Genomic DNA, 21862 nt, shown 5'->3' with positions numbered 1-21862 from the left:
TGATTTATTGGTTAGAATAATTATGGGCACTGAGTTTATGTTGTCTGACTTTCTTCTGCAGGTTGGTCATAAGCATGTGTTGCATTGCTCAAAATTGATCCCCACAGTCTACCCAATAAACTCTACTTCAGTCTTCTACTTGAATGATACCCAACACCCTTTTTTTTTTTTTGACTCATAGTCATTTAGCCATCATCAAAGGTACCTATATTGTCAACAAGTTCTAAACAAAAAGCAATTTTTCTCTCTTCAATTGTTTCAACCAAACACTTTTCATTGACCTCATGCAAAACTGGCCAGTGTTTTGCAAGAAAGAATGAAAAAAGTCCAAACATTTTTCCTTATTTCCTATCCTGGTATTCATCTAGTGACCCCTTAGACTTATCTTACGAGCCTTTGATTGAGTTCCACCTCCCAAGTTGAGGCCTCGGTAAGTGTTGAAATCTGATCAATTCCCTGCCAAAACAGCACAAAAATTAACTACACATGCTGAGGTCTATTGATGAAACCATGTTGTACATTTAGATATGCAATCTGTTCACCCGTGCTGTTGCTCAAAAAGCTGAGGACCTCCACCATGGCTGTCATTATGTGTTAAATCACCTGGAATCTCTGCTCTGTAGGTCAAGTGAGTAATTCCTCTCTATCGTTCTATCACATGACATTGATCTTCTGGCGGCAGCAAGTACTGCCTAAAGGACTTCTGAGCCCACGTTGGATCACAGACAACTAACCTATAAATATTGTCCCACAGAGTCCTTTCTCCCTAAGCATATATGCGGTCCATGTGATGGTCTGAATGGAAATCCAGCTGTCTGGAGAAGAGCCTGTTGTTTTGACAGTGCACTGCTGGATCTTCACATCTTGTCTCTGTCTCTGGAACTAATCAATTCTGACGTCGCGATACGCACAGGCCGCACCTGCTTCCTCTCTGGCTACCAGACACACACATATGGCACATGCACACCCATTTATACACATAATTCTACATACACATTGCACGGTTTCAGCTCGGAGGACACTGCAGTTCTGCTTCTCCACATCAGCGAGGGCAGAGGGAAGACAAAGTACATTCTGTCGGTGTAGACGGAAAATAAATGAGGCCATTTCCTTAGATGTGCAGGTCCCAGCTGCCAAAAAAACACACAAAATGGTGTGTTCAGAAGGCCTCTAGAGTTTGGCTGCTAATAGTGCTCTGTAAATCCTCCAGGGTGGCCATTTTAGGGAGATGGGGATCTGGGTTGTGTCTTCAACTCCTTTTTTATGCTAAAATCATACACCTGCACAAGCACACATGGCCGCCCATGCAAGATCACACACACTAAGCACGAGTGTGTGTTGACTGTGGTAGCTGGTATATGTGGGAATAAGGTCCAAACAGTTAAATTGAATGAAGCCGTGCTTCGTCAACAATTAGACAGAACCCATAATGGGTTCTTGAGGATTCCTACATGTCTGTACTGACATGTGGGTAAGACCTGGCACAGAAACTCTAAATTTGAGTTCTGGGAATTGCATGCATCAGCAACTTCAGCTTCAAACTTTTCATAAGACCAGAACACTATGTGCACTTTGTCAGTAGGCTGGTGTGAAGGCTAAAAACCAAATATAGAGTGCTGTGGCGTTGAAGAGAAGATTTATTGCATAGACGACAGAGAACCACCCAGTGTGTTAATTTCCTGCAGTGTGCCAGAGTTCTCTCTACATACACACATGCACGCTAATTTCAGTGATAATATCTAAAACTCATTCCAGTCGGGTGTTATTGCACTGCATATCTGCATGTGTATGTATTCTGAAAGCAAAGGATTTGACAGTGTCATTTTGATAAATGTGTTGTCATTTTACTGGACTAAATTCAGTGTGTTCAGGATTCATGAGTGGGGAGGGTTTGGACTGTATTAAGCTTTCATTACAACTATTTAATGCTTGGCATTAGAATATATGCAGAGGGTATAAAATTGAGCTTCCCAAAGTATGTGAGGAGAACATTAATTTCATTTATTTATACCACACTGTTCTGCTGTAGTATTTAATGTGGCAAACAAAGAAAAGAGAACAGCTTAACTTTTAGGTGTCTGTTCATTTATATCAAATTTACATTACAGCTCTGCTAACGTGATGATCTCTTATTTTGTTTGGCCACTTACAGCTCTCAGGCAAAGAGAGTAATTCACCAATAAATAAAGCTAGAGTCTACAGCCATGCTAACAGGTCTGTGTGCTAACCTTGTAGTCACACCAGATAATTAGCTTAACTTGTAGTGTATTACAGTGTATTGCTCCTGCAAAATTAGTCCCTTTCACTTTTGGGGGAGATATTGTTGGTGTCAAAAATATCTCTCTCCCTATCTCCAACTGTGAATTACATGTTGGAGGCAGACGAGAACAGTTTCTCCCACCCACTCCCACCTCAGAATTACATTATTAATGAATATAGCATTAGGTACAATAATACTGTGAGCTAAATGCTCATAATGACAATGCTAACAAGCTGAAGGTAAACAATGTTTATCATGTTCACCATCTTCATTTAGCATGTTAGCGTGCTAATGGTTGAGGTCAGGGCCTGGAAATGTCCTGCAGAAATTTGTCAAGAATAAATCCAAAACAGTGTGCAACTTATTATAGCGCATTTACCTACTGCATACTGAGAGATTTGACCCATGAAAGACCTTAAGTCCCCTACCTTGTGAACTTTGATGTGTTGTAATTGCGTTTAGAAACATTAGCTTCTGTTACACTGAGCTACAGTAGCACATACTACATTGTAACATAATGCCAAAGAAAGACAATTTCCTCTCTGAACATCAAAACACTTCAATAATATGAAGCAGAGTTTGCATCTCATGCGGGAGCTTCATCTTAATGCTTCTTCTATCAAGTAATAACAACGGCTACTGGGTCCAGAGGGGAGGGCTTCTCGGCATCACGCACAGCCATCCGCTCTAAAGAAGCTGGCTGGGTGCTGTGAGTGCCTGGCTCAGGCACTTCAGATCAAAGTGGTGATAGCTCTTGAGCGCATACCACAAAATATTTGCTTGATAACAGCAGGCAGATTTGCCAGATCACCGCATAATAAGAAAAATTCCTCTCTCCCAGTTTGAACTCTCCTGGATACAAGAGGTCATATAAAGCAATGAAGTACACTAAATCATAAGAGTCACAAGACAAGACATTGTGGATTTTCTGGGCGCTGGACACAGGGAACCCAGCGCCTTAATGCCATGAGAGAAATGAGAATATTTTGCTACAAGAACAGAAAAGTTGCATAAGTTTTTCTATGGGGGTAAAAGTATTTTCATGTCTTATATGACAAACCTTTCTGACATGTTTATTTTGTGTCTTACAGAATTAAATATGCTGTAGTGCTTTATCACTTAGGGTATGATCTTGTGACTTCATCTCTAATTTACAGGCTTTCTGCAGCACATAATGATGGTGCCATTAAGAACGGCTCCTTGACATGATTTATCATTAGCACTCTTATTCCAGCTGTGCAGTACTAATAACTACTAACAAAATTATATGATTGCATAAACACTCAAACAAGTGTTGAGAGGTTTTAAGGCAAATGAGGACACATGAAAGCCTGGAAACAATAGTTTGTTTAAAGGCCATTGACACTGAGATCCAAATAAACTAATAAGCTCAACATGTGTCTGCTTAGTTCATTCTAGGAAACCTGGCGACAGCTACATATTACAGTTAGACTTGTGCAGAGAGAATTTGAAATGTGGTGTGGCTGCATGGCCCACATTTTTTGTCCATTTACTGTATATTACAAATCCTTTAGGACAGGGCAAAGAACATGTCTGTGAAATTGCTTGAACTTTCAACAAGACAAATGAGACAATCCACCCAATAGCCACTGTGACAAGTCACAAATGTGAGCCTCAAGATGAAGAAAAGCCATTAGGGTACATCATCTGGGAATCATGAATCTACAAAAGTTTGTACCAAAACATGTAGGATGTGTTGAGATATTTCTGAGGTTAACTTTGACCTGTTGGGAATCACCAAAGTTGTTATGATTCATCCTCTGGGGGTCACAAATATCTGTATAATACCTAATGGAAATCCTCCAACAGTTGCTGAGATATTTAAATCTAGATTAAAATGGTAAAATGACCTTCAGACTGTCAGACCGCCACTGCCATTCCTCCTTCCCTAAAGATCCTTTAGGACGAGGCAAAGACTGTGAAATAACTGGCACTTATGAATTCCTCAAAACAGTTTCCTCTGCCACTGCTGCAGCTACCATGTACACTGACATATAATTTCAAAGTCAGCATCATATTTAACATTATATGGGAGGAAACCCAAATGACAACTGAGGCTTGTAGCACATTCCCTTTGTAGCGTGACTCTACAGCCCAACAAACCAGCAAGCTTCACTATTTCATTATTTGTCAAGATATGTGAGGCGCACCTGTTTTATGAGAAGAAGATTCAAACTCGACTGGACAGTGCGAGCAGCATCTGTGCATTCCAGTCCGATAATGAAAGCTGGGCACCATGGCGAGCTCCGATCATGAGAGCAGACCTCTCATGAAGACATGTGAGAAACATCACAAGGCAGACTGCTTCGTTGTCAGGGAAGGGCCTTTTGCTTGTCAGCGGGGTCTGAATTGCGGGGGTGGTTGGAATCAAAACACACCAGCCATATGTACACACACTTTGCTACCCCTTCCATATGGGAATATTTACATGTCTTCTTTGTTGTTCAAAGATCAAAGCAGAGGAGATCCATTTCAGTTGATTTTATGACACGATTTAGCAAATTTGCAGGGAGGGGAGTTTAAATGCCCTGTAAAACTTGTTCCACAGCATGCAAGACCACCCCATTAAGTCTGATATCCCACATGAATATAAAGGAAACCTGACTTGTAGATGTTGCTACAGAGTGTGAAGGACTGTGTATGTTTTTGAATGGTTGCAAGTGTTAAAAATTCACGGGAAATCTATAAATTGAATCTGAAATCTACATCAAAAAGGGCTGCACAGGAACCAAAACAAAAGCAGAAACACCATAAATTTATTGTGGAAAAAAAAAACAACACTTGGGGGGGAAAAAAAGGTCTATTCTGGCACACTGTTCATTTTTTATATTACAAAAAGGAGAAAAAGGCTACAAATCTCGATAATTTATACAAATACAACAATTTTCAAAAATAAATCTTTAATTTAGTAAACGCTCTGTGAACAAGTTTCTGCAATAACCCACCGCTTGAGATCCCTGAGCAGAGACACAGAGTGAATTGCTTTTTTTTTTTTTTCCTTAAATCTTCACTCAAGCAATAACAATTATCAGTGTTTGTTCATAAACACTTTATATACACAGGAGAAATTAGCACATGGGGTTTTGTGAGGTGTGGGGCAGGAATGAATGTGAACTGTGATAATTTTACTCAACATTTCACTAGTGAACATCACAGTCAAAAACACAACAGTGCTGACACCATAATGACTGCAACAAGTGACATATATTCAATGTTTTATCCTCCATTGCAGGTGTTACTGTATTTGCCTATAATGGGCCGCTCAACTTTATTTATTTTTGGATATTTTTTCTCAGTTATGACCACAAAGGTATACACCATATCTGCAAACCTCCTTCATTTTACATGTAAAAACACAGTGCCAGCTGGTTCTGTTGCTACGGTAACACAAAGCAATAACTTACAATGTAATAAACTAAGGACAAAGACAGTTCAGGTGGTTTGTGGACACTGACAAACAAATGATCACAAATACTGCACATATTCTTACTTCTGGGAAGGTGCCATTTCATTTACTGTATGCTGACGACAACAAACAAACAGATGTTAATTACAAAGAATATATACAAAATGAGACCAAGAACAGAGGGTTGATAAATTGGGGAAATACTTCATGTAATGAACCAAACTTGCTCAGTATCTGAGCTTCTGCTTAAAGTCTGGCTACTTTTTTGCTGCATGATTTTCTGTATAATATACACAATGTAGGTATATATTAGGATTCATTTATACAAACACAATGAAATTAGTTTTATTCCAAGACAAACATAGGCATTAAAACATTTCCCTCAGACGTGCTATGTCTCTGCATTGTTCCGTGATGAAAAGGTGTGCATCGGCATAGCTTTAGTATTTGGTTAAAAGAACTCCTTCATCTGTTTTCAGCTCCGCACACGCTCCTCTGTAAAAGCGGCAGGTGTGTGGGGACACGGCGAACCAAGAAACTACCGTACCTGCCTCTTTGCTGTCTGTGACTTCCATGGGAAGGTAGCTTAATAATTCCATTTATAGCTTCTTAATGTCGGCAAACGAGTTACCATGGTGACATGGCTTCTTTAACAGTGAAATACAAGAAGCAGCAGTGGTGAAAAATGCCACCTGCCTGCTTCTGCACACTGCTAAAGAAGATTCACACCTTTTTAGTATAAGGCATTACAATGTGAAAAGAGTCCCACTTTGCTTTTCAAGTCCTCTTGCCAAAACATGCTGTATTTGGCAAAATCCAGCCTGCGTGGAGTTTTTAGAGGCTATTGTTGTGCTGTAATGGCTAACAAATTAAATTCCCTTTTTCAAGTTTTCACCAAATGTCAGGACATCTGCTACAAATGGTTTACAATAGTGGCGCTGATTTTCATACCTTCATTATGAAGTGTGTGTAATCTCATGAGCAAAGAAACCCCACTGAGGATGTGAAAAAAATACACAGACTGGAGATTTTACTGATATAAACTTGATTTACATTAATTTAGAGATTTTGGATAGTGTCCAGTTCTTCATATTATCTTATTTCCTTCATTATCTAGATGGAACATCAGATCAAACCACAAACTTTATTAAATGGTGATGGAAAATATCCTCAGTGCAGCACTCTGAGAGCTCACTCTCTTTTTTCTATATTTTATCTTCCACTGCTCCAGGACAAATTTCACCCATTTGAACTACAGTTGCTTATTTAAGAAACTTAATCCATCACAAATGTTGAAGGATGTACCTATGGTCTCACTTCAAGTGCTTTAGTTATAAAAGAAAGGAGAAAAAAAAAAGAAAAAACAACATGGTTCCTGTGAGAGCACTAATTTTGAAGAAAGTTCGAAGGAGTCCAAATACTGTGTAGCGTGGGCCAAACTGTGAGCAATGCGTCTGAGGAAAGCTGCTGGCCTGAGGTGTATGCAGAGCTCAGGAGTCATTAGGCGGGCTGTGCGGCACAGTCATGGCCTCTCTGAGCAAACATCCTCCCTGAGTCTCCTCCATCTCTCCCGCATGAGAAGAGCGAATAAGGAGCGCGTGGGCTGGCCTTTCCTCCATGTCTGGCGTGCAGATGGCAGGTACTGTAGGTGGGATGGGTGAGCTCAGGGGCTCGTGGTCCTCAGGCCCTGTTTCTCCATGATGTTCCACAGCTTACGCAAGTTGGACTGCGTGATGGTGTCATCCGGTTTCAGTCGAAGCGCTCGGAGGTAATTGGCTTCAGCTTCTTGCAGCTTTCCGTTGAGGTGGAGGATCGCCCCCAGGTTCATCAAAGCTGCAGGATACTGTAACCAAAAAAAGAGATTTTAGTCATTTAAGGACGAGATCAGTTTCATGCTGAGTGCACCTCAGGCAAGCTTAAAGCTTTGTTCCACAGTCACACTGTCAGTTCTCTTCAAGAACAGCAACACATGACTCTACACTGTTGCTGAGAAGTAGGTGTAGGACAGTAGGTATAAGCACAGAGATTCAGCTTCCTGAGCTGACATGTGCACAATAACAGTGATTTAGTCACCACTAATGGTCTGTTTAAACTAAAGAAATTATTCATTGAAAAATTCAAATCAGAGGCCACAAATGGATGAGATGAATAATACAATGAAGTCTATCTATTCACACTTGGGAGGTATACATAATTCAACTGAATTTAAATATAACCAGACATGTTTTTTTTTTTTTTTTTTTTTTTTTAAAATCACTGAGCTACATGCAATGAATTGCTGTCTAGACACTAAACCCTAAAACAGGCACTAAAACAGATTAAAACACTTTCAAATACAAATCTTTTCACAAAAGAAAACTGTCAGAGTGGATGAATACATCAAACAGAAATATAAACAGCTATATTGTCCCTTTAAATAAAACAGGCTTGTAATAGCACATTTGGTCATCATATGAGGCTATATAGCACGCTATTGGTTCCTGTTTGTCAGATCACCCAAACTGTGGTGCAGTGTTTAGAGCTCGGTAACCACGCCACTTTGCGTGTCCCTGTGTCTTGTCTGTGGCCACACATGTCAGAGTGAGCAAACCACTGCTTTGATGTGGGTCTAGCCGAATATACTGTGTATTCCTGCTGGTGCCAAGGGGTAAAATCATCATCAGCAGCAACGGGGTGGGTGAGTCACGAGGACCTAAGTGTCCGGGGTGCAATCACGGTAAGACCATGAAGTATCCAGGCCAAGGGAGGGGCCACATCTGATCCCCATTTTAGTTTCAAGTGTGGAAAAGATGTCTAATTCCATCAAGACGCTACTGTTTTACTGTTTAAGACTATTGTAATTTCTGTAATTGTAATTCCTAGGAAACGAGGAATGCTCAAATAAAACAGTGTTGGTAAAAATGGCCAATCATGTGCTTTTACTGCAGTGTTTGTGACTTTTTCCTATAATTGTCCCCTGATACGTCATTGTCACATGGAGTGGCGCATGACTTTGGCATCCTGACATATACCAATGTGCTCTACTTAAAGCCTTAATGTTATTCTCATGGCCTATTAACTATCAAGAGTAATTCTTAGAGCAACACTGTGCATGAGAAAAGCGTTTTTCTATAAATGTTATGAGAAATCTGTGGAATGTTTGTGAAATGCGTGGAAATGTGAACCATTCACATCAACAGCATATGAGTATATAAAAAGGCTTTATAAAAGATAGATTTAAACCTAAACACTTTTTTATTAAAGCCAATCTGAAGATTACACTTGGCATATTTAAGGTGTAGTTACCCATGCATTGGTAACCTTTTCAGAGAGGTTACCAACACAGGCACTCTCACATTGTATGGTCATTTATCTTGCTTTATCCACACAGTAGGTTGTGTGAATTGCCCTCCTCTGCTTGACTGTTCCACCCTTGTCTCACAAAACTCTCAAAACATCTCTCTGTTTTTCCAGTGTCAAGGTTGGATGAGTGATGCTCCGTGCATGAGAATTTCTCAATGGGAACACATCCAATTACGCTGCTTTTCTCATAGGGAGAATCATACTGATGAATAAATCAAAGAGACTCCGGGATAATCCTATTGTCCCATAGAGAGGAACCACCTCTTACCTCAACACATATAAAACATGCTGCAGATGCTTTGGCTAAAGCAAAGGCTGGCATGACCAAAACTACTACTGTTGCTCCAGGACTCCAAAATGTGCAGGATTAAATTACTTGATACCACTCGTTTAATATTGTGCAATTACATTAATCCTCTAGAAAAACAACATTCTCCCTCAGTGTTTCAATTATTATTCACAGGAGCAGCCAGAGTTCTTGACTTTAATGGTTGGGGTAATTTTGAGGCTGTTTGTGCTATAAATTACCTTCTGTTTGACCCCACCATTTGAGGGTCAAACCACAAAATAACACTGGGGGATCAATTTGCGAATTAGGGATTTTCAAAAAAAAAAAAAAAGCTAACTCAAATAAAACTGTTTATACATATGGACAAAGTTGAAAGTGACACATAAATACTGTGGAGGCGTCAAGTGGTGAAGGTGTATATTGGAAAATTAGCGTTAACACCACTTTGTGGAGTTGGTGAGGATTCTATGTTAAGTGCTATTATCCCCAGGCCTCCATATGTTTCTAAGAGGTCAGTCGGTTCATAAGGTAATGTGGCTCAGAATAAGTGCATTCTCTGGAGACATTTAAGTGAGACAATGACAATGGTCAAATAATACCCTGCTTGGCTCCTTGAGATGGCGTTTCCTCGCATGTGATGATTTGGTTGCTGGCAAATGTACATAGGAATGTTTCAGTGACGATTTATGCTTCTCATATCACTCACTTCAGCCCCCGGCAATACAGTGATCTCACACTGTATGACAATGGTTTGAATGTTTTCCCTCTAGAGATGACACAGGTTGTAGGAGAAGCCAATGGTGAGCGAGATTTTTGCCAGAGTTAGAAACAAAGTCTGTCCAGAAAGGAGTGGGTTTTGGAAAGATGAGAAGACATTACGACTTCTCTGGAATCACTTTTAAAGACAGATATTAAAAATCTTTGTCCACGTACTAGAGAGACACAACAACTGGAGTGTATGAGAAGTGGATCTAAACAGGCAGAGGCTAACGCACTTGTATTACAAGCTGTCTGAGATCCTCCAGGTTAGATACTGATGAGAGGCGTAACATATGAAGTGCTGAGCAAAGACTCCTGGGTAGAAAATCAAGTGACTCCTGGTTTTCCTCTGACTGCAGCTGCAACCGAGGTTCAAAAGATCTGTCTGCCCATGCAGAACTTATCAGTTCCTGAGTTTAGTCTCCTTCCTCCCGTCTCCCCTGTAGGCTCCCACCTTTCCTCGCCCAAGCCGTTCCCTCCCTGTTTCATAAAGCTAAGACTTTTTTTGATTTATTCCCCTACTCCTGCATTCTTCCTTGCCCTTGCAACACTTACAACACTCTGCAAAATGTTCCCCTGTCAAAAGCTTTCATTTTTTCCTCATTTCCTGCTGCTCTGTAACCTCTCTGCCTCCCTACCCTTCCCAAAACTGGCATGTAGCTGGAGAGGCATGGCCAGATGTGGAGTATATTAGCCTGGACCGTAAAGCAACATATGCTATTAAGACTGCCAGAGTCAAATGTGAAGCTAGGTTGGGGAAAGACCTGACCATAATGACTCTAGAATGGCATTTAGGTAAAGAATATCTACATGGAGTGGGAAACTTTCAAAGGACAGATGTCACAGAGTGCAGAGAGCAACCAAAGCAAACCAAGCATCCGATAGGATTTAGCTCGTCTAGATAGAGGGGATTGTAGGACTAAAGGACTAAATCCCTTGAATGGAGGGAATTGTCCTCTCTCACTCAGAGCGAGCAGACATATGTGCTTAATATAAAACACCAGTGCCTTTGGAGAGTGAAGAGTCAAGCCGCAGTAAAGCATGAAATGGCAAATGAAGATGGACAGGGTACATGGCTTAAGTCAAGTCACATCGCAAAGAACAAAGGATAATGGTAAAGAAGATGGATGAAGATGCTAAATTACAATTGTGCCTCAGCTGTAAGCAATACAAACGCCAAAAGGCATCCAAGCAAAAGTGACCAAGTAGGGGCAAAAGAGTGCCTCTGCGTTTGGATGTGGACATCAAATGCATGTTTGTACAATTATAGATGCCAAGAAATGGTCATGTGAAAATTACACAGATCTGATCCTGAAATAGAGCTGTGGGAAACACAAACATCTTCAGCATGGATTTTATAGATGTACATATCTACCAGGGGGTGCAAATGTGGATGCGCATCATGGATATATTAAGAGAACTGGATATGGGAATCTGATGTGGCTTGCATCCATTCCACTGAAAGTTGCAAACCTACAACAAAAATATTTTGACAAATAATCTTAGTGGTTATGATTCAATTATTTCTAAAAAATACAAATAATTTCACAAAGATGAGCAGTGATTTGCCAAACAGCAGGAGAAAGCAGCACCTTGTTAGCTTGTTTTTGAGGGCTATTTCCATTAGCTTGGCTTTGTTTGTTTGTGATTCCTCCCATATTACATCAAAAATCCACACTATTCCTTTAAGATTCTCAAGTATTTCTATAACTCCAAACTCCAAACAAGTGAGTAGGGATCAGTTCACCTTAAATTCTATGGGTCTCTTACATTATTTATGTATGCATTTGCTGGAACAATGGGAAAAATGTTTTTTTCTTACCTTCCATCTGGGTTTAATTAGATGTTAAAAATACACAATGCTTTGGTAAAAGTGGAATAATATGCCAACACTGAGAACAACAAAGGGAATGGAGCTCAGTTTCATGGTTTATCTGGAAACGTTACATTTTCTCCTTTTGTTACACTCAAGTTTAGTTTGTCTTTTTGTTTGTATATATTATACCAGGGGTTGTGTGCTTGCAGAACCAAACTTTATTGTCTGTATAACACTGTCCAGATATAGTTTGATCATTAATCCTGAGCTGATTTCTTCTAATCAAGACAGAGGAACAAACAGGGTGACCACATGCCAAACATATTTTGCTCCCTCCGCGGCCCTCAGTTAAACAACTCGACCCCTCCCGTCAGAGCTCTCAAAGGCCGAAGCCTATTCATTTTCAAGATGTCAAAGTCCTCTGACCAAGTGTTATTATCATTATTCTTTTCAATTTGCTTGCCCTGGCCTCTCCTTTGAAGTTGATGATGGATGCTTCACAAACAAACCTCTGAGTGTAGTCAAAACCTAGCCCTAGATCCACTGACAATGACAGCTGTTGTGAGAAGGCAGACTGGGCAGTAATAATACTGAAAAGCCACCCAGATGATGATTGCACAGTGTCCATCAGGGTAAATAGTAATGTGGGTGATTAGCTAGCCATGATTGTACTCACATTGGGTCTCAGGCTTGCTGCTTGTCCGTAGTACTTCTCGGCTGCTTCATTTAGGCTGGCTTGTCTGCAGAGGGAAAACCAGAGAGAGGCAATCATTACTCATCTTTATTGCTGCTGGCTTAGGACGAGGCCTTGAACCTTGCGTGTTTACTAGCGCTCAGGGGTCACTGGGAAAATAGCAGGAGGGAACAGCGTGAGGGATGAGAAAAGCCGATCCAGTTGCCTGTAGGTTTGTCGTTCGATAGCATCTTCCATTCGATAACATCTGTGCTGAGAAGTGCATCACAAGCACTTTGTGTTCTAATTGAACCTTGAGGTCAGAACATTTGGCTTATTGGGTACTTGAGGAAAACTCATCAACAAACCAAGGCTGAGCAAAAATAGAATGTACATCTCTGTATAGCTGATAGGGTAAACTGTGGTTTGACATTCTAGACAGGTACTGCAACACTGTATGGAAAATCATTTAATCGTACTATCAAAATAAACAGGATGGCATATATTCACCAAAACATGCTGTATATGCCACACTGTGACAAAAAGGGATTTCTGGGCAGATGGCTTGTCGGCATGAGTCCCTGGAACCAGAAATACTTTGTTCCTGGGGATATAAAACCTGCATTCAAGACAGGAATGGTCTATGTTATGCTTCTTATCTTGCTTCATAATCCACTATTATTATACACAAACCTGCTCCAGTGTCACAAGGCTTTTCCTGTTATTAATCCTCTGGTATCTCAGAAATCACCTTTATGGTCTGCAGCTGCGTGCTTGTCACTGATGGTAACAATTGTCTCATTGCGAACAAACTTTGACAAAGTCAAGGACAGAGTCAGCGACGGCTGGCTGTGGAGCCGTAAGTCGTAATGATCAAAGGAAGCCATGCTGTTGGAAACAGTTTCATTTTGGCTGTCGCAGTTTGTTAAGGGATCACCATCCATATGGTTTCAGATAAAAGGCAAAGCCTTTATTTTAGGATCACCGGGTCAGCAGCCCAAGTACACACGTAGTATTTATGTTCAGTTTGAAAGACACTGTCTTATGTGTTCTAAATGCTTGATTCCTCAATGAGTAGAAAATTTATGTTTTTAATTTAGTTGTAACGTAGGAAAGCAACGGAAATTAGAGCCATGCTGCTAACATGATGAAAAAAGCTAATTTTGATCTTATTCTACATGTCATCCACTAAAATATTTCAGATAGACATACGAACATACTGTTTGCTGCTGTTTATTTTTTTAGCACAGCTGAATTTTTCCAGCTCTGTAAAAAAGAAGCATTTTACATTCCAGCAGAGATCCAGACAACGACTTGAGTTGCTGAATTTGTCCTGAGATTATAAATGTGGGTTTCACGTCCAACCACAACCATATGTTTGTTTGCCAGCATAATATTTAGAGAGCACAATCCTCTGTGAAAAAAAAAGCAACAATCTAATTCTATAATATCATTATCACATTTATAAACACATTATCAGAGGAGAACTGGAGAGCCGCCACACCATGACCAAAGGAGCAGAAGGACCTTCTAGGGGTTGTCTGACTGTGGGTTGTGAGAGTGCAGAAGACAATAGAGGCCAAGTATGTAAACCGCTGCCTGGGTTTAAACCCGAGGAAGAGTCAGTATGAGACTATACTGAGAACAGGAATGAAGAGAGAGAGAGAGAGTGATGGGAAAATGGAATAGGAATGAATGAAAAAAAAAAAAATCCCTGGAGGGGGAAAATTCTTGACCATATTTCAAATCAGCAACTCAACCGCTGATCTTTTTACCCTGACATCTTGTTGTCTAGAGACGCTTTATTAACCCCAGACATGCACAAATCACAACAGTGACAGTAAGCGTGACATTGCTGGATCCTAATGACTGGATGAACAAATTGCATTTTCAACAACAGCCAGATATTTGTACTGAAACCGTGGCCATCCCATCTGTCTCGAGCACAGAATTGTATTTTTTTTTTTTTTTGAATAAGATCCTCTCTGTTAGAATGCAACACTGAGCACAGACATCCTCCCTGAGGGTAATGTACCTCATAACCAATTTTTCTTGTTATAATCATCATAAATTTATCAATTCAAACCAATGTATACACTTTTTGGAAATGGGAACAGTCAAATATGCACAAATTGGCATACCTAACATTATGACATGCTAATAATGTACAACGTAATCTTTCAGATATGGTGTATTATATTATTATATGAGCCATGTGGTTTGGATGGGAAACTATGAGGTAAACTATAAGTGCATATACTGCTTGCGTGTGTCTTTTAGAGATTGCATGCTACTTTATATGATATCTCAGTAGTTTTTCACATGAACACATGAAATGAGTATGAGCACATCCCCACTGGTCTTACCATTAACCAGCCTTTCCTGTCCTACATTCACACTATAAACCAGTGCTCTGCATAAAAACTGTTCAGAGGAAGCTGAAGGAAATTATTAGTTTGGAAGCAAAATGATCAAAAACCAATGGCTCAAGAGGGCAATAAAATACATTTGCACATCTGAGAACATCTGCTCCTCCTTCTCTTCCCTTCCCCTGTGTAGACTCGCTTGTGTCCCCACCAACCGAGAGCCTTTCCACGTCCGTGTCCAAGACAAACAACATAAAGAACATGAGCTGTGGAGGAGTGGGACCCCATGCCAAGCAGGCGGAGAAAAGTTCAGCCCTGAACGCTGCTTGAAGCTCTCTTTAGCTGCCAGGGGTCTGGACCCTGGAAGAGGCTCTCAATGCTGAAAGCTGTTGGTGGTGAAGATCCTACATGATCGGACGGGTGGGGGAAGAGGTATGCATAAAGCAGCTGGGTAAGAATCATACATAGAGCTGTGAAGCAATGCTGTATTCTGGGGCATAGCGTGGGCTGCTTTATCAAACTGGTGATTCAAGATATGCATTAGTGGATTTAAAGAGAACTACAGTATTTCCTTTGAGCAGGCTGCTGTAATTTTAATGCAAAAGCCTCAAGCTACTCATGATGAGTTTAAACAAGGAAATCTCTGCACTTGGTAATATAAGTTCTGTGGCTTATTCAGTCAGGGGGGCGGCGTACTTTAAGTTGGCACACCCCTGTATTTACACATTTCCATTCATGGCTTGTGTTCAGAAACACAGCAGCTTGTGGGCTGCTGAAGCTTTTCTGCTCAGGCTCGTCAGCTGAACCCTGCACTGATCTGGAAGCAGGCTTTCAAGCAGGAGCCAGTGACAGCAGCGCAAGAGTGGGACAGTGTGGGAGAGAGGTATAGAGAGGCAGAGAGAGAGAGAGAGCATATGAAGATACATAGCTGCACAGCACGCTAAGACAAACCAGCAGCTCTCGGGCTGGCACTGCAGCCAGAGAAGAGGATTACAAAGTACAGCCAAGTAAATCACACTGACTGAGGAGTAGTGTAAGCCCCTGGATAAACCGTGCAGACAGTAGACCTCCCTCTCTCATACACAACCTCCATTCTACAGAGTCTTGGAAAACTGTGGCCCAGTGTCTTTGTGAATGTGTTTGGGCTATGGAAGTCATCAAATATTTTTTTTAAAAGAAAGCTGAATTCCAATCAAACACTCACCTGAGCATGTGCGCTGCGCTGAAGACCACATCAAACTCCCCACTGTCGAGACGCGCGGCTTTCTCTGCCATCTCTGCCGCTTCCAGCAGCCGCGACTCTTCCAACAAAAACTGACCTGGCAGGGCAGGAGAGAACAGCACCTCAGTTAAAATGCTGAGGAATCCCCACAGAGGCACTGAGGGATACACAGCCCAGAAGTGTTGCCTTTGGCGCAGGTGGAGGGACAGCCTGGTCTGCCCCTGAAATAATATGCTGAAACACTAGATATGAGCGCGGCATACCATCACTCTTTGGCCATCTCTCAGACCCATTTGTTCCGATTAGCCGACCTTGATTGATCTGTTTCTTTGAGATGAAAATGTTATTATGGGTGTGGCTGCTTTTGCCGTGAACTTCTGTGGACCCACCTAATGAGATGGGATTATAGAAACCTGACAAGGCCATGAACTGAGGGTGGACCCCTTGTAAAGGGCCAGGTTTAGAGAGGAATTAATACCCTGTTGACTTTGGTTAGCCCCACTACTGTACCAGGATGCTAAACCACCATGTGAACCCAAGCATATTTTCCTTAATAACTGTGGATGAAACTGAAGCTGTTAGTACAGGCCTGAAGTGAGAGACAGACATTAAGTGAAACTTCAGACCATAACTGGGTGTAAACTCGCTCCAGGTTACAAACACCTCTGCTGTTCTGGAGGGTTCATGTTATCAAAGCACATCTATAAGGTATAAAGAAAAGACGGTCCATTAGTTCCCTGTCACAGTCAAACAAAAACTTCTCAGAGGTGATCTGTATGTCAAGTCCTGTTCATCATGCAGCAGCGTGACTTTTAGGGGAATAATGAAAGGTCTGGCTCTGAGCACAGATTTTAGACCAGGATTTCTGCAGGGTTCAGAAAATTGCATTTAAGAAATTAAATTAAATCTAAGTTTCCTTTAAGACATTTTTATTACCACATAGAATGCAATTTAATACCTGTTTCACTGTCTTACCAGCCAAAGTATGAAAAGTATGATAGAAAAGTAATATAAATGATATGGCCTAGAATTATTTATTATTATGTTAAACATTTTTTCAGAGCTTCCCAGGAGTATAAAAGAGTAATTCATAGCTATGTGATGAATTAAATTAACGTGACCTGGAACCAGACAAGAGGTAGAAAATGGATGGATGAATTAACCACAGATCAACACTTAGCAGTAGTGACAGTAGCCACAAATATATTAGCACATAATACTGTAGGTGTATATTGTATCTCAACAACCTGCAATCAGATACAAAAGCATTTTGTATCTAACTAACTAACACTATTTAATAACTTGCTATTTCATGCCTATTATATCCTGTTTTTGCCTATGCAATAACACACTCTGTGTGGATCAGTGTAGTTCATCTTGTCAATAACTGATTTCTTAACCTTTAAGGGTGACAACTTAGACAGCGCTTCAACAAAATGCAAAAACTCCACCATTAACCTGGTGTATTGATCATTTTAAATGTCATGTGTGAGCTGGTGCAATGATAGCCAGCTGACACGTTAGTTCATCATGAAAGACTGACAGGCAATGTTTTAGAAGCTTTTAAAGGAAGGAAGTAATTAACTTGTCAGCTTATTCAAACTCAATCTTACTAAGACAGTAATTAAATCCCAGAGTTACTACTGTAACTTCAAGTCGTGCGTGAGTCAAACAGAAATAATGCGAGACGAGAGACGCTGAAATTGTCACGTTCCTTATTTCCATCAAATCAAAGAGAACAATCTGAGGAAATCATCCTGTCTTCTTGTGACCCCACACTAACCACGTACAGACCGTCACCGTGGCTGATCAGAGGAAGAGGTGGCAGAAGGGTCAGCCAACACTGTTGTTTCAACAACCTGCCAAGGTGTGTAAGTTCCTGTCTTTGTGCGCACAAGTGCAGCTTGTGTGTGCTCAGTTGCCAAATTAATTATTCGTGGTTGTAAGACTAAAGTCAGGATATGTCAAATTGAAAGTTAAAAAAATAATAATAATACAAATCTATGCTTACCATAATGCATGTAACAGTTTCCTTTTGTGGGATCAAGTTGGATGGCCTTCAGGAAGTACCTCTCCGCTTCTGTTTTCTGCCCCTGAGAGAGACAGATTAAATACAGTGTCATTATTGTTTCAACTGCTCCTCAGAACAACTCATTATGAAAACACCACATTCAGCTCAATGGCTGAAATACCTTTGTGTATACCTAATGTCCCTCTCCAAACCGCAGACCTATTTTAACAATAAATCCTAATAAATAGACATGAAACACATGGACCACGAGTGTTATTCTTTCAAGCTCATGTGTCGTCCTGTCAAAGTACACACTGTCATGCTTGGCAAGGCCGACCAGAGAGGGCAAAGGCTCGTTCATTATGCACTTTTATCTGTGCAAATAACACTTCCCGAGTATGACCGCAGATTTCCAGTGTGTGTGGCCTCACCACTGTGAAACAAGACAGAAAGCAGTGGAATGGAAATGGACCGGGAGGGTGGAAAGGCAAGGAGAGGAAAGAGACAAGGAGACTCATGTGTCCATGGGGATGGTTAGCTTAGTACACACACACTCTGAGGTTTTTATCTGTGTGTACAGTTGCTGTTTCTGGGCCCTTAGAGTGACGAAAGAATCTGTACCGGGAGGGTGAGCATAGCATGATGAGGAGAAGCATCACTGAAGCCCTGTGGACTTCAAGGGCTCCCTCAGGTCCTTAAGACAGCGACTCGTGACCAATCACAACTCAAACAGAACTGAGCAGCTGGCCAATAGAAGTGCCAGCTGGGACTCTGACACACTCCTGCTCTCAGTTGGGCACCAGATGCCATCTGATCAACAATTAACAATGAGCACTCATCTATAATAGCTGATATTTTAGAATTAACAATTCAACCCATTAATGCATGCTCCACTCTAAAAGATAATGCCTTTGCATGAATAATGCATATTATTAAACTGGAGTTGTACCAAAGTCCATAAAGATCTGATATAAAATGCTAAAGCAATGGAAAAGATGAAGGAGGATTAAATAAAGATTGGACAAGTCTGTAAAAATAATGTATATGAAATGGTGTGAAATACAGCAAATTACCTCAGTTACTCAAACAGAAGAACAGGCTCAAATCCAATCAGTACAGTCTAGTATTAATGACTGTATACTTAGTCAAGCGTATACATTCTCAGTGCGCTGTAGATTCAATAAATACATAATTTTCTAATGTAAATATATGAGTGAGGTTTCCCTTGATGCTGTGGAAAATCAAGTCTTCACTAAGTATATGTTTAATGTAGCTGATGGCGTCCAAGTAGCGATCCCGGTTCCAGTCTGAAAAGCATCATCTCTGTGTATTTTCATACTCTAATTCACAGATGGAGGAATGTATAAATTTTAGGGCCAGCTGGTTTTATAATAGCAGAGGCCTACGTGTGTTTGTTAAACCTCAGAATTAAGCTTTCACACTCTGAAATGAGTTGCAGTTGTGAGTGGATGGAAGATTTGGATTATGACAGGTCTCAGCATATAATGGAGACCATGCTCAGAGAACGTTATATGGGAAGGAGCTAGAACCAGTTGCTCAGTTCTCATTATTCGTCTTAAAAGAAATGTTATTACAGTTCTTAGTAGGCACTAGAGAGGCAATTTGTTACACTACTTGCAATATTACTTCACTGTTGCACCCCTTTAAACTGGCAACTGCATCCTCTTTCATCTTTTTTTTGGATTGTAACTCATTTGGCTCACCTGTATGTCTCTATGAATAAGCATGAAACTCAACCAGCGCTCATTTTCAATTTTCTTGTTATCCTTTTACTCTGGCACGTCCCACTCATGGCAGTGCTGCCGACCCATTGTGAGTTAACTGCTCCACACTGCTTAGGACAGAGAGAGAAATAATCATATTTTCCTTTATTCCATTTTTTTTTCAGGGAAGATTTGTGCTTAAGTTCTGCTACTCAGCAGGGACTGAAATGTCTTTGTCTTCTGTCTCTGTCTCTGCCAATCTTCAGCATCCATATGTATTGCGTGTTCCAACAAGATGTGTATTGCCCTTTGGGAAGAGGGGAATAGCCAATGTGTTGCACATGCCTGGCACGCTAACTGTCAGTAATGAAAAGATGAAATTAAGCGAAAATATCAGTTCAGGACACAGCCTGGGTCTTAAATTTGGCTTCAGTTGGATTGGGTCCTAAAAATGAGGATAAAGGCCCGATTCAGGTCTCAGATTTAGGCCTGTGCAGAACTTGTGTGTTGCAAACAAGAGCCTACAACTGTGCTAGCAGCATGATGATTTTTAGCAGGTAAATGCTTACCATGTTTATCATTCTAGTTTAGCATGTTAGCATGCTAATTCACTAATTAGCACTAAACATTAAGTAGAACTGCAGCTAAAGTATTGAAACAGAATATCATTTTGACTTAAGGATTGAGATGAAAAAATTGAAGATTCTGGGGTGAGGGATCATGATGACAAACTAGATTTTCCTCAGTCAAATGTCAGACTTTCAAAATGGAAATGCATCTTGCGTTTGCGTGTACAGTATGCAGCCCAGGATTTTTCTCTCTAAAATGGAAGTTATATACTGGCAAAAAACAACTACTGTGTGTGTGACGTGAGTGCTGTTGGAGGGGCACTCAGCCGAACAGAAAAAGATGAGGATCAATGGAACCCACAGTCTGCTATCTTGCCAACCACTTCTCATTCTAGTCAGCTCATTGTGTGAATACAATATTCTCCCTTTTGTCACACACATGCTGAGCTTACTGGTGCGTGCCTCACACCTCAAATCTCCCGATAACATCAGATAAACTGCAGATGCAGGCCCTGGCTCTGCGGGCGCCAAGGTGATTATGAATGAAGCCTGCATCCTATTAGCTGAGGAAATGACAAGCGGATGACTGAATCTAATACCGAGAGTATCACAGCAGCCGTGTCCATCTCTGTCCCGCGGTGTGTACAGAGAGCCCGGAACACATCCTGCTCCCCCGCGGTGACTGCGGAGGTGTGGAGGGGTCAGAGCAGTGGGGAGGTGATACTGATCTGTGTGATCAACCCTCCCCTATTTTGTCCATCCCTCATCCACAAATCACAGCAACTCTTTGCTCACATCCACCAGCTCAGCTCCACTGTCGTCCTCTCACCCTTCTCTGACCCCTGCTGCCAAGCTTTATCTAGCAGCAGTTCCACCTCTCCCGCAGGGATCTGAACCTCGAAAACCCCCTGACAGTATCTGAAGCGTCTTCATCACTCACAGTTGTGCCATAGGGAGTGGGGAGGTAGGGGATGATAGAGGCGAGGGCTGGTGGGCAGGTCAACTTCCTGCACTGGTTTTGATCATGCTTAAGTGGTGTTGTCATCAGGCACACAGGCCATAGCCACAACAGAGGAGCATACATTAAATAACACCCTGACTCGGATTCCTGTAAAAACGTTCTCAAACATTTCAGTAAAAATAAATCTGTGCTTTTCAACTGTTTTTTCATGGCTAAAGAGGATCCATCCCTGTCCAAACAACCTCTCTGATGGCACTATTTGCACTCACAGGATCACAGGGGCTTGAAACACCTCTACCATCCATCATGGTCAGAGATCTACAGAGAATTATCCCTACAGCTTTGAACTCTACTTTCCTCCAAAATCAATAACACTTTCTTAAATAAAATGAGTTTCTCTTCACGGCCGACTGAATTCTTTCCTGTGTCCACTTCACCAAGTC

General features: G+C 41.1%; 1 protein-coding gene across 2 annotated transcripts in view; it reads right to left on the bottom strand.

Moving 5' to 3' along the window:
* Positions 1 to 5164: 5164 nt before the first annotated feature.
* Positions 5165 to 21862, bottom strand: part of tmtc2b (transmembrane O-mannosyltransferase targeting cadherins 2b) — a 90160-nt gene continuing 73462 nt past the window's right edge. For both annotated transcript variants that reach the window (XM_051073530.1, XM_018703473.2), the window contains 4 exons: positions 18166 to 18247; positions 16137 to 16251; positions 12570 to 12633; positions 5165 to 7530 (listed from right to left, as the gene is read on the bottom strand). In XM_051073530.1, coding sequence (XP_050929487.1) covers positions 7351 to 7530; positions 12570 to 12633; positions 16137 to 16251; positions 18166 to 18247 — 441 coding nt within the window. In that variant the 3' untranslated portion in view covers positions 5165 to 7350. The remainder of the gene's footprint in view (positions 7531 to 12569; positions 12634 to 16136; positions 16252 to 18165; positions 18248 to 21862) is intronic.

The sequence above is a fragment of the Lates calcarifer genome, linkage group LG10, assembly GCF_001640805.2.
Source record: "Lates calcarifer isolate ASB-BC8 linkage group LG10, TLL_Latcal_v3, whole genome shotgun sequence".
In the NCBI taxonomy this organism is placed as follows: domain Eukaryota; kingdom Metazoa; phylum Chordata; class Actinopteri; family Centropomidae; genus Lates; species Lates calcarifer.
The sequence above is the reverse complement of the archived record's forward strand: the minus strand, read 5'-3'. Positions and strand labels throughout refer to the sequence as shown.